The 14,309-nt window shown below is 32.4% G+C and overlaps 1 protein-coding gene across 3 annotated transcripts in view; it reads right to left on the bottom strand.

The window, feature by feature from the left end:
- LOC117609913 (neurotrimin) overlaps positions 1–14,309 on the bottom strand; it is a 508,787-nt gene that overhangs the window by 179,159 nt on the left and 315,319 nt on the right. For all 3 annotated transcript variants that reach the window (XR_013062667.1, XM_034336671.2, XM_034336672.2), the window contains exon 3: positions 1,700–1,907. Coding sequence is in view for 2 of the 3 variants with exons in the window: in XM_034336671.2 (XP_034192562.1) it covers positions 1,700–1,907 (208 nt within the window). In the remaining variant the exon portion in view is untranslated. The remainder of the gene's footprint in view (positions 1–1,699; positions 1,908–14,309) is intronic.

Genomic DNA, 14,309 nt, shown 5'->3' with positions numbered 1-14,309 from the left:
GATGGAGGACCACCGAGGAGTTTTAGTCGGTAAGATTCCGACACTACCCCTGCCCTGACGGGGCGGGGGTGTCTTATGCAAGATTTCTCCCTGTTAAAAAAAAAAAAAAAAAAAAAAAAAGAGAAGGTGGTACATTCACGCAAAAGGGACGAAACCAAACAGAGGATTCAGAACGTCGGGGATCAACTTTGTTGTAATACATCATCACTTAATTAAGGTAAAATATATATTGTTTTCTATATCCATCATAAATTATCCATAATTAGACCAATACATAGCCGGAGAACCAGTAGCGCTCCAAAATTATTTTTATGTACACTTAATGATAAGGTATATTAAAAATATTTTTTAAATGTTATTAAATGATTATTGTTTATTCTTATATAATTAATAACTTAAAAAAAATGATTTTATGAAAACAAAAAATTGGACCTTTGTAGAGCGCGAACCTACGGACAGTTAATCGTTATGCTACTGCCAACCTTGCGAAATTCTCTAATATCTTAAAAGGTAAGGTGCATAATTAATAACATTAACTTAACTCCCACTATTCAGTATAATACACTAAGTGTATAAAGGAAATGTAAGAATTGAAATTATTTCTCATGTCATCGCACGAAATATGTCGAAAATACCGGTTTTTGATTTTTCTTTAAGTACGGTACACCATACCGAAACATCTGAAAAAACTTAAGGATAATATTCATGCTAATATCTAACTAGTGTAAAAGTAAGAATCTAGTTCCCCAAAAACTTTTACCAGAAATCTCTATTTCTTGACTTTTTTTGCATTTTTAATTTTTCATGCCCAGGATTTGTAAACAAAAAAGCTGAAAAAATTTAATATCATAAATAAACATGTCTAGAATATTCTAGAATTTTATCAAATTTTTTGCATACCATTAAATAGAGAAAATATGGCAAAAATCGCTATTTCTATTTTAGCCTGTAATTATCTTTCCGGTTGAGATACAGAGTTGAAAGTTGGTGTATAACGGTTTATTTTGGTCAACTATTAAATGCGTTGCCGGGTAAAATCGGCTCAATTTTTCTATTATTTTATCCTGCTATACCCTTTCATTAGTTATTGACTCATTTATAATTTTCAAATGTATTTCTTTAACAAATACTGCTGTCCACATTGTGAACGTTGGAATGGAGAAATAAGGAATTTTCGTGTCCTCAAAACGGAAAGCTTGTTTAATAACAATTTGATTTAATAGAAGTGTTTTTGGCACTCGTCGCTAAAAATTGTATATTTAGAAAAAACAGCGCTTCCGTTAAATTTTTCGTAATAATGAGCCCATTTACTGTTCTAACATTTACAAGACCTGATATTAATTTACTTTGAATTGATATATTTTTGATCACCCTGTATTTTTTTAATTCTTTTTAAAAGCCCCCTTTAAATCATTTATTGACAAAATATCATACTTTTATATTATTAAACCATGTCAAATCTGATATGTCTCAATTTGATACTCAACCATGACCACGCATGACCAATATTTAATAAAAATCAAATTAAGTAATATATTATACATATTTTGTCACCTTAAGCAGAGATGTATTTATCATAGAATCTCATACTAATGAAAGTTAATTGATTAACTGTTGTTACATATGATAAGTAGTTATATTACTATTCAATGGTTAATTGTTATTAAGCATTTGTATAACTTGTATAAGCATTAATTACCGACTACTTCCAGGAAGCCAGTGTTGCTGGACATTGGGTCAGTGTTGACTTGGCACATATACCATCCCCTGTCAGTTTCCTTGGTATCCCTGATGTGAAGAGACCACGCACGATGACCGCTATGCGTCACGGCGATCCGATGATTTTTCGTAATGACATGATTCGCAATCGTGAGGATCGTTTGCGTGTCTACACGAAGCCACGCTACCTGCCAAACAGGAAGAAATTGATTGCATGTATTTGCTATTATAAATATTTAGAAACATCACAGTAAATGATGAAATTATTAGAGCCTTTTGCATAAATTGATGATTTTACATTAAAATAATTCATTTTTAAATAAAAATCTAGATACCCTGAATTCTTATTATTGTTCTCTCTAATTCTCTCTAATCAACATTGAAGGCATTATTATTCATGAAAAACACATTTTTTTATTGAAGCTTCAATAATTTGATCGCCCACTGCGTTCTTATTTATTTTTAAATATACATGTTGTAAATTAAATATAGTTAATTGAGAATTTTTAATAATATGTAAGTTACACGACTGAAAAATATATATTATAATCCAAGAAATTTCTGAAAGGGGAGCATATTTGCAAAAAATAAATTGAGTAAATCGCGTTAGAAATTTTAGTTTCAGTCTTTCCAATATGTCGTCATATTTGAATTGTTAATAACGTGATTTTTAAGAATATTGTCAACTGTTAATAAATAAACAATGCAGTACAATGTTATGTTTAAAGCTTAATATTTCTGTTATCATTCCTGTGCTACAATGCACCACAAAAATATACGTCTACCCCAAATTTTAAGGTTTTAATATTTTCAAGTGGATCTAAGGCTCAGCAAACATTTGTATTTAGAGTGCTGAAAAACACCGGACAGATAACAGTTAAACCACTGGCATTTTACATAAGGATATTTACTCAAAAATTGATTTTTATAAACCCATTTACTTAAGAGAATATTAAAATGGTAAACATTTTATTATAATAAATAAAAAAACAATGCAGCAAACTAATGATCTTTCATTTCTTACTAATTAACTGAAACATAGTAGCGCTCTAATTTACGTAGGTTCTAATAACGGGATGTTTGTCTTATAGTTATTATTAAGCGATAGGACATAGTCGCGATCAAATCAGGCTTTCCGAGGGAAAATTGCGATACAGGGGAAGCAAGATTTCTTAATTTTAATTATTAAATATTTTTAATTTTAATATATTACTAAGAAACAAATAAAAAATAAATATGAATTCATATTTTCCTGCGTAAACGTTTATACGCAAAGGGTGGAAGGTCATAGACTTATGTATACATTGTATAATATGAGGTCCTTGTATTACATCGTCATTCTTTTCGCGACCGTCTCCTGAGAAGGATTGAAACCCAGGGCATCACCATTTCCCCCCGCGAAGCCCGATTTAATAGCAACTGTACTTCAGGTTTTTAGTGTTATCCATCTCAAACAATAGTTTAAGAAGGCCAACGCACTGATTGATATGTTCCAGTTTATCAAATCACCTATAATGCATTCATTTAATTAGAGTACCTTTCAATTATTATTTATAAATTCATTATAATAAATTACAATTATTTTCACTATTGCTATCGATGTATATTAATTTTAAACGTCATCCAACAGACTCTTACATACGTGAGGCCCGTTCCCTACATTACCATTTCTCATGGGATGTCTATGGGGAAGGGGAAGAACCGAGAATACCCCCATTTTTCCTGCCAAAGCCTGATTTGATTTAATTTAATTTTTCCATCGAAATTTTCAACTTGCCATTTTACATTATTAGTATGTAGATAATAATTGCAATTAAAACGTCCCTTTTTTCTTTTCCTCTTTGAATAATTCTGTTGTTTCAATTTTAATGCACCAGTCAGTGGTGAATATGAATATGAATATTATATACGTTCAAATTCACCTTTCCAGTCATGGTTAATTACCGGGAAACATACCTTAATATAATAAAATTTTAAAATATACATACACGTGTCTTTTCTTTTTTGACTCATATCAGTTATTCTGGGATCAATTAATACATAGCTCAAGAGTATGACTTTATACATTTACGATAATTTGACATACTGTTTACTATACCATTTAAAATTCTCATTTCAATGGATTTCTAAGTCATTTGAATTGTTGGTTTCGATTTCCTGATCAAATTATGAGTTCGATTTTAATCAACCGTATTAATATATTATTAAGGAGGTCTCAAAATACGGCTTCTTCACTTAAAAAATTTTTAAACTAGCTACGAAATTGTTAAATTCAAGCCGTTTTTATGTCAACATGGTTGCTTGACTATTGAGCTATCCTTGTCTCTCCAACAGAAAAGTATCTAAGAAAAATACAAATTGACTGTAGTAAGTACCTCTAATGGTCGAAATGTTGAATAAATAGAAAAAAATCACATGTGTTTAATTAATGATCAATCAATATAAAATTAACAAGTTTTTATCATGACTTTATAAACGTAGGTATAGATAAACTTTCTTCATCTGAAATAATAGAACAGTATATAAGTAGTCGTGTGGAATTTTACGATAGCAGAATAGCAGCAGAAAATAACAATTTTCTACTATCAATTCTCCACCGGTGAATGTGTACGCCGTGTCATGTGTAACTCAAGTCCTTACTCTGTTTTGTTTAGACTTCCAACATATTTGCCATGTTTATGCAATTACGCAAAAAAGCGTATTATGTGCAAATCGTACAAAATTGCTGGAATAAATATTTTTCATTTATTATTTATAAATATGTGTATTTTCCTTTCTTTGAAACTATTACGTATTATTATCATTTTTTAAACAGAGATCAGTAAAAATCAAATAAAATAAACAACAATCTAAGGTAAAAATTTGTTTGAAAACACATGAAAGAGAAATTTTATTTTGGGTCAACAGTAACTCACTGCGGTGCCTTGGCATCCACCAGCCGAGGGTTAAACTTTATAATTTGAAATAGTATTCTAGCAAATTAACAATTCGTTTATATAATTCTTCGATTGCTAAAGGAAACAAATTTTCGATTTATGTTCTTATTGTGCCCCATATTTCATAACTATTAAAATTCATTTTTAATTCCATGAATGTTTCGGTATAAGAAGACATACCTTCACTATTATTACAGTTTGCCTTTCACTATTATTGTCTTTATTTTAGTAAAACTATTCCATTACATCTATTCATCGCGGTTACTACTTTTCTTGTTGGTACGCTATACAGTGACGGCTACAATTTCCAATAGCACGTTTCTGATTTTTAATATCAGTAATTGTGGCTTTCCCGACATTATGTACTCTCGTTTATTTCGGAGCACTGTCATCACCATCAACTTTTTAATTACTTCGTATTTTGTTGACATGTAACAACGAGAGTCTGGTCTGGAATAGGTATCCAGATATAGGAGTTTTCATAAGTAAATGAAAATATATGATATTTCTTATTTGTCGTTTTATGAAGCAGGTGCTTAGAACAAAGTATATGTATAACTATTAGCATTCATTTTTATTAGTGAAATTTATTGAAAAGATTATATTTTTGTCGACAAACTTTGTGAAATAATTACTAACGTTATAGAAAATAAATATCAACTCTTGAATATCGGAATTCTGGGTTCATCGAGACTCAAACATATAGTACATATACAAGAATATATATTAATCTAAAATTGAATGTATGATTTTTAAACAAAACAACTTCATATATTTCGGAAGAATAATTTCCAGAGAAACAACGTAAAATTTAAAAAATGAAAATAATATGAAATACAAAATTAAATTAAAATTGTTACATTACTCATATTTAATTAATCCAAAAACGTTTCGTGGAAGCTTTTTTTCTATAAATAAATAATGAGAATTGCACTACTATTGTTTTGAATGATACTCTGGATGGTAAAACGAATTTTTCCTGTAGATCATTTATTTATGAATTTTCAAAATCATCTGTTTTTTTCTTTGTTGAAATCGAATGATATATTTTTGACTTTACATAAATCGGCTCTTTAGGATATTCTGTATAAAAAAGTATTAAAGTACAAAAAATTAAATTGAAAATTTATTATGATGAAAGGTATTATACTAAATCACAAAAATATTTAATTCGGTGGGGAAAACAGGTGGGAAAACGTCGTGATTCCATAGCGACTGGAGCGCCGTTTCAGATTAAATAGGAGTAGGGAGAGGACGGAGTGGGAGACAAGTTTTCTCTCCACATTACGGATCATCGAGGCTTATGCATAGGAGATCTGCGCTTGACGAACAATTGACAATTTCTATTCTTGAGATACGCGCGTAACGCAGCAAATTCGAGACTTTTCTATTACGTATCGAGCAAACAGAATACAACGTAATTATACTCGAAGGAAAGATTACTGAAAAAGTTTTTAAAATAATTTTAAGTTTAAAAAAAATTTTCTTAACTTATTTTAAACAATTTTCTTATTTCGATACAACAGAGACAGGGTTTGGAGTCCAAAACTGCGGGAGTGACGAATCGTGAGGCCCCTGTCATTGCTGTGAAGCACACGTACACATTCGGATACAAACAATTCTATTTCAAATGCCGCCGGCCGTTTTTCGATATCTCAAAAAATAGCGAATCTACCCCTTAAACGCATTTTGAAAAGCCTGTACTTCCGGTTCCTTCGAGGTACAAACGGGTACAAACGATAAGGAAACAACTGCCGTTTACAGAATTCGAATATCTCGAAAAATAGCGAATCTACCCCTTAGACGCATATTGAAAAGCCTGTACTTCTGGTTCCTTCGAGGTACAAACGATTTGAAAAGAGGTACAAACGGGCACAAACGATAAGGAAGCAGCTGTCGTTTACAGAATTCGAATATCTTTAAAAATGAAAAAGTTACCCTCTACGCGAATTTTTAATGATAGGGAAGCAGCTGCCGTTTACAGAATTCGAATATCTTTAAAAATGAAAAAGTTACTCTTTACGCGAATTTTTAATATTCGGTATTTCCATCCCCTTTGAGGTATAAACAATTTGAAAGGTGACACAAACGTGCACAAACAATTCTCTTTCGAACGACGTTAATGAAATTAAAATATCTTAAAGTTTTTTAACCCCTCTGTATCTTTTTACCCTTTGAGGTACAAACGAAAAATCAAACAGTACAAACGAGACACAAACGAAATATATTATTTATTTATTTTTTTAATTAAGTGGGGCACCAGGTTCATATATCGGTGAGAGTTTACTATAATTGAACGTTATTCTGCAATATAGTGTTAACCTGCGGAATCACCATTTTGCGTAAATCATTTTAACAAATTGAAATGATGGGTAAACTTTACTTTACCGGACCTAAAATTTTGAACCTCTTTTTTTTTTGAATCTATAGTTTTTGATGCGTAGAATCTGAAAATGCAAGTCTCAACTTTAGGAATTCAATGGTTAAAAAGTTATAAGCGTGTAAAGTTTGACATTTTTTGCGGATTTGCTACGTTACTGTGACGCCATATTACCTTAGATGTATCACTGATTGGTCCTCGCATAGCGCAGAACTAAACTTCCGCTTACCTTAATTAAAAACATATTGTTTCCGAATCGCTTCCATCATTGACCCCATGAGGTCTATGTTGTTGTGACGGCATAACCGTCGCCACAGATATTCGCATAAGCGATCGGCAAATTCCTTATCGTGAAAACGACCCCTCCCCCTCATCCAGTCCTTCGCCGGCCGCCAATTTGACTCTATTTGCTGGGTATGAGTCCCATCACTAGCTGTATTTAAATTATTCATAAAACTGAATTCTCACTCTCTCTCCAAAAAAATATACATCTAACTAACTCATAATCAGACAGTATCAAATATACCCGTAAAAGTAGTCGGCACCCACGTGAAGGCAGCTGCCTACAGCTAGCGACACCGTTCATTGGACAAGAAGTCAATATGGCGTCACAGTAACGTAACAAATCCGCTAAAAGTGTCAAACTTTACACGCTTATAACTTTTTAACCACTGAATTCCTAAAGTTGAGACTTGCATGTTTGGATTCTCCGAATCAAAAACTATAGATTCAAAAAAAAAAAGTCCAAAATTTTGGGTCCGGTAAAGTAAAGTTCACCCAAAATGATTCATTGTTTTATCTTTATATCAATACTTAATTTATTTACTACTCGATCGTTAAAAACGCATGATTACGCGTGGTACTAGTATTTTTTAAAATCCATGTAAACGTCAATATGGCAATATGGCTATCGTCCAAAATGTAATCTACCATAGGCTATACTGGTCTAAGGTAGGATCTGCCATAGGGGGATATTTCGTGCAGGTTAAGTTAGGTTAGGTACATGATTTTCAATAAAAAATTTAGTAAAAATTTAGAAAAAAGAAGAGAAAAAAATTATAAATGAAACAGGGGACGTAGATCATACTCATTTCAGGTAGATCACACCTTGGACCATTGTAGCCAATGGTTTTCCTTTGGTACATCACACATGATAGCAGGCAATATAACGAGAATCTACTGTATTTCACTATTTGAAAACAATTCAATACCGATTTCATTTTAGACGCGTGAAGAAAGAATACTTTAACCAGAAGAATTCTCCAAGCTGTCGAAATAGGCCATAATGGATAACCGAATCAAAAGGAATAACAGTTTGTCTGACCTAAATGTCGCACACGTGTCTTCGACATGGCCTTTCACGGAATACAAAAGTATCGCGTATGCATTACAAAATGCAGCCGACGTTCCCCTCTTGTTTTATTCAATCCTCGCCACTTTCGCCCATGTTCCAGGGATTACTCTGAATGCGACTCTCGAAAACAGCACGTATTGTCTTCTCCGCCGCGGCCAAGACATTCCGTTAAAAGTATACTGTGTATCCCTCGCCACTAAAAAGAGATTTCTCCGGAACAAATCTATGCCCGGGCTATATTTACAAACGAATGTCCTACCAGTCTTTCTCGTTTGCACTCCCTTCTGGAACATTTCCTTCTATCCTTTCTCCCCCCACTTCACTGCTTCGCGTTGTTGCACTGTCTCCACAGTGACTCATTGTCCAAGTGCTGCGACAATGTGCTCGACGTTACCAACTGTGCTCGTTACATAAAAAGGAAAAACTTTTGCATCAAAGTCATAATGTACTCGACACCGTTTTAAACCGTGTACAATATTTCTCTTCTCGCCCGGTCTACCCACCATCCTTGTGTTCCCCCGCTTGATTTCTTTCCTCAGAATACACGCACCCGCTTCATCCTTTGCATCCACTTGGCCCATAGGCGATGAACATTCCGCGTATCCGCGTCAGTTGCTAGGCTATGCGTGTATACGTATACACACTCTCAGCCGTTTTACACAACGATGCACCGCGACTCTCCGTTGCTTTGTAGTTATAAGAAAGGAACGTTTCCGAAGGTTTTGCAAAGTTTTCTAGCGGAACAAGAGAAAGAGGCGCGAAACAAATGTACTCGCTGAAGAGAGATTCTAAAGACACTGTGGATGGTGGAAAGAGGAGAAAACGCAGGAGTAAGGTGTTTTCTGTTTTATGTAAGATATTGTTAGATTCAGCAATACTTGGAAGATTTATTGTTTAACGAGTAACAGTTCTGATGTAGAACGCATGGATACTTATAATAATGGTAGAGCTAAGAAGATACAATAGTAGCAGCACAACATTATGCATTTTAATAAAGTCTAAATATAAACGCTCGCAAATGTGAAGTTAAGAAAATTTTATAACGTTTATAATGTGTTTAGTGTCAGGTTAAAGAGACTACAGCTCCGGGCTCCATATCCAGAGGACCCTCTTCCCAGTCTTTCGTTTACTATCTCCAAAAATATTGAATGAAATCTTTTTTTACTGTTTCCATTTTTATTGGCGATTAAATATTATTCGACTTTATTGAGAATAAATTCCAATTTTTTAACCAAGATTATCAATCAAGGACCTCTCAAAGGTTTAATAGTCTCAGGCTCCAAAAATCTTCAAAATTGATAGCATCCATCAATTGTTGAATTAATAAAATTATTTTTGAACGTATGATCCTTTGTTGTATGTGATTTTCCTTTGATAAGTAAATACATACATATTTACAATTTTCAAATTCAATTTTCTCCAAAACGAAGCTGCATATAAAATTTTTGATTTTTATTGTAAATATTTGATTAATATTTTTAACAGAAATTAGTCACACCAGAAAAATTAAACTGTTAATTACCGAGAATGTTTTTGAAAGGAGCCGGTTCTTTATAAACTTTTGAATTTTTGAATTTTTGAATTTTTGAATTTTGGAAACCTGAAACTTCGAACTTGTGGAATTTTGCAATTTTAAAACTCCGCAATTCTGAACTTTTTGAATATTGTGTTCTGGAATTTTAGAATTCTAAAAATCTGAACTTTTGAAATTTTGAAATTATAGAACTCTCGAAATGTGGATTTTTAGAATTCTGGAAATCTGGAATTTCGAAATGATAAAATTTTAGAATGGTGTGAAGACCAGTGCACATTTGGGAGGGAGGAGGCGATGCCTAATTAAGAACAAGGATAACAATTCTGAAAAAATAATCTGACATTACATTTTTCACGTTATAAGTACATGTATCTACAATAACTGCATATTGTCTTGTTTTTACGAAAGCAGTTTATTAGTGTTCATTAACGTTAAAATAATTCAAGTAGGTACGTGCCGAAATTCATTTAATTTAACTTTATCTGTTAAAGTACACTTTCATTTACGAATCAGTCATTTCGCGGTAATGATGTATTTGTTCATCATTCTAGTTTAGCAGTAACACGTTCGCGGTTAGGAACTCACTTAAATAAGCGTCAGTTTATTTTCGGTTTCCACTACTTTTGAATTACTTCTTCCTTTATGCTGTGAGTTCTTATTTTTCCCTTTTATTTATGTCTTTTCTTTTCCTGTATGATTAGAGAATAGTAACTTAAAAAAAAGTATTTCTAAGCTTTGTCAAGCGTTATAAAAATAAGATTAAAACTCATTAATAGAAGGATCAATAGAAAAGTTTCCAGCACGCAATCTTAAGGCAAAAATTACAATCTGTCCATTGATTGTGCATTGATTTTTCGATTAATTTATCACCTTAAAAAATAATTAATATTCTCAGGTAATAATCGAAATATGATTATTTCTTCTGTTACGATAGAAATACGTAGTATAGCATACAATAATATGAAGTATTAAAGGTACTAATCATTCTTTTTAAATCTAATTTAAAAAATTTTCTGATGCTAATTAGAAGTGTAATTTTAAAAATGTTTAGAATTTTTTCAAGTACTGTTGAGCTGTCGAAGTTACGCACGACAGTTCTGGATGCATTGACGTAATTTGCACCTTTTTATGGAATGAATCAGGTCCTTTAGAAACTTCATAATTATGGAAACTTGGAATTTGGGAAATTTGACATTTTAAAATTCTGGAATTTTAGAACTCTAGAATATCGTAATTCTAAAATTTTAGAAATTTCTAATTTAAAAATTCTGAAATTCTAAAGATTTGTAAGTTTGTAATTTTGAAACGTAGAAAGTCTGAAATTTTGAATGCAATTTTGTAATTCTAAAGTTCTGAAATTTTGAAATTGTGGAATTTTAAAATTTAAAAGTAATAGTCTACATTTTCGGTGGGAGGGGGGGCTAAACCTACTCTGGCGTTACGCTCATCGCTGAGACATTCATTATTAAAATCTACAAAACAAATACAACGTTGTTTCGATTAAAATTAAGTACTCAATGTCAAATATTTAAATAACAGTTTCAAATACAGTGGAATCCGCTTGTTATGATTACTTTGGGACTTACAATTGTTTATGACAATTAGCTAGGCTAAAAAGTCATAATTGAATTTATTAGAAACAATTGTAACAACTATGATCTCCATTCACTGTAACCGTATGTTTTGCGAAGGTAACGGGATGCTTCAGGAAAATATCTATTTACATATTTTCTAAGAATTTGTATTATACACTCATGTAAAAGATGAAAAGTAGATATACTTCAATTAGAAGTAAATTTCAAAGAAAAGGTCCATTTAGTACGAATTTGCTGAGAATTATTATGGTATGTCCTCCAAGTGTAATGATTATCGCAATTGATAACAATAACCAAAGTTTTGATTATAATAAGTGTTTTATTGTTAATATAGGCAATAAAGTGTTATTGGTGCTGGCGGCCAGATGTCCGACGGCCGAGCCGACCGGGACGGTGACCAGGATTATAACTCGGATATGATGTTGGCTATTTTTTTCGAAGTGCAGAAACTAATTTTCAGTCACAATAGAGCATTTCAATTTTGACCATCCGAGGGTCCGGAATAGCCGCGCCATAAACCTGGTCTCCGTGGCGAAATGCAAGGGCCAACGCGCTTAGGTGCGAATTTCCCCTCAAGCACCTATACTGGAAGGGAGATGTCAAGGGCGTACATTTTCCTTCGGAACACCTAACTGGCGGAAGCGAGAAACCCCTATTATCGGGTAGCTTTAAAACCCTGAACGCGAGCAGAAAACTGTATGTCTTGACTAACAATAAGATTCGAACGAAGCCGGATCGAGAACGATCGGCGAACTATTAAAGAGAATAGATTGTGTATTCGGTGTAATTTTTCTGCTATCTCCGAATCCCTTATTCGCCCATACCATCCTACATTAACTAATTTTGATAACTATTCAAAATAGAGAGATCTTCACCAATTTCAACGACCTTCAAATATGTTATCCACGTTAGTATTCTGAACAACGTTTTCCTATACATTGCCCTAACATGTACATGTATATGTTATCGCCGCTCGAGCTTACTTACTGCAACGTTCGCAAAAAATATTTTTTTCACACTATATCATATCTCTAATGTTTGAGATATGTTTATGGTAGCTCGAATGAGGTTTGGAAACTTCAGATTGTCATTGAAACAAAGAATCACTCAGGGAAGCCCGTAAAAGTAGAATACTTTTAACTATTTTGCTGAAAAAACTTAAAAAGTATCCAGTCGCTTAATGGTGGCCAAGATACTAACCTAACTTAATCTAACCTAATTCACTGATAAGCTAAGTAGCAAAATTGTTACTTTTCTACAAGTTTACTTATTTATAGATCATAACGAGCTGGATAGTTATCTAATCAGTGTATTAGGTTAGGTTAGGTTAGGTTAAATTAATTTCTCGTAACATGTATAAAGCGAAGTTGTTTAAAACGATGATCTCAGTAACATATTTTAAGGTCATTGAAATCGATAAGGTTATCTCTGTTTCGAAAAATTACCTAATTCAGCTATTTTTTTCCTTTTTAGCAAAGTTCGTTCCTTCAACTTTCCAACTAACTACCCTTTTTGAAACCAGGACTTTTGTACTATTCTTTTCCTTAAAATATCCAATATCAAGAGTGTTCAGTTAAAAAGCTTTTTATATAAAAGTTTGAAAAAGTGATGAATTTTTTGGTGAAAACTGCAATTTCTCAGATTTTTCTACATTTTTCAATTATTCTTTCATACTTAATATTTAATTTGGCTGAACTTTACTTTACGGGATTCAAAATTTTCGACATCTTTTTTTTTAATTTATAGTTTTTGATGTGTAGGATCCAAAAATGCAAGTCTTAACTTTAGGAATCCAATGGTTAAAAAGTTATGAGCGTGTAAAGTTTGACACTTTTAGTGCATTTGCTACGTTACTGTGATGCCATATTGGCTTCTTGTCCAATGAACGGTGTCGCTAGCTGCAGGCAGACGCATGTGAGTACCGACCACTTTAGCGGGTTTAGTCAAACCGTAAATTTGATACTGTCTGAGTTAGTTAGGTTTATATTTATTTTAGAGAAAGACTGTACTGCCTATGCGAGAACCAATCAGGTTATACATATAAGGCAATATGGCGTCACAGTAACGTAGCAAATCCGCTAAAAATGTCAAACTTTACACGGTTATAACTTTTTAACCAGAGGATTCCTAAAGTTAAGACTTGCATTTTCAGACTCTACGTATCAAAAACTATAGATTAAAAAAAAATGTCGAAAATTTTGGGTCCGGTAAAGTAAAGATTAACCTTTAATTTTACTATAGTTATGAAATATGTTAAGACAGCTTTCAAAGATTACCTAAGAATTTCTTCAAGTTAAAATAATGAATAGCTTCTTCGCAGGAAATATTTTAATAGTGGGGTCTTAAACGTCCCAGTGTGCCAACCATGTTATTCTGGTGAAGTGTGCCATCTAGGGGTTAATTTTATATAGTGTTTTGGGAATGACTGCGCAAAGTTTTGTAAAGAGCCCTGTTATAAGCCTACCATTTATTATGTCAAAAAACATTGAACGAAATTTTGTTTTACTATTCCTCTTTTTTCTTATGATTAATTATTATTTAGTTTTATTTCAGAGTCTAGTTTATCGACCAAGAAAAGGTTTTATAGCCCCGGGGCTATAGAAATCTTAATTCGGTCCTGCCATTCCCAATGTATTATAAAATACCACATAAAGAAATAGTCTAAAATTTGGAAAATATAAAATTAAATTTAAATTGCTGTAAAGTCAAGGTAAATGAACACACATCTTAGAATATAATCATGTCAATAATGTAAAACCAAAAAAGAATCTATTTTTCTTAATACTTTAGA

Source organism: Osmia lignaria, chromosome 9 (assembly GCF_051020975.1).
Source record: "Osmia lignaria lignaria isolate PbOS001 chromosome 9, iyOsmLign1, whole genome shotgun sequence".
NCBI classification, from domain to species: domain Eukaryota; kingdom Metazoa; phylum Arthropoda; class Insecta; order Hymenoptera; family Megachilidae; genus Osmia; species Osmia lignaria.
The sequence above is the reverse complement of the archived record's forward strand: the minus strand, read 5'-3'. Positions and strand labels throughout refer to the sequence as shown.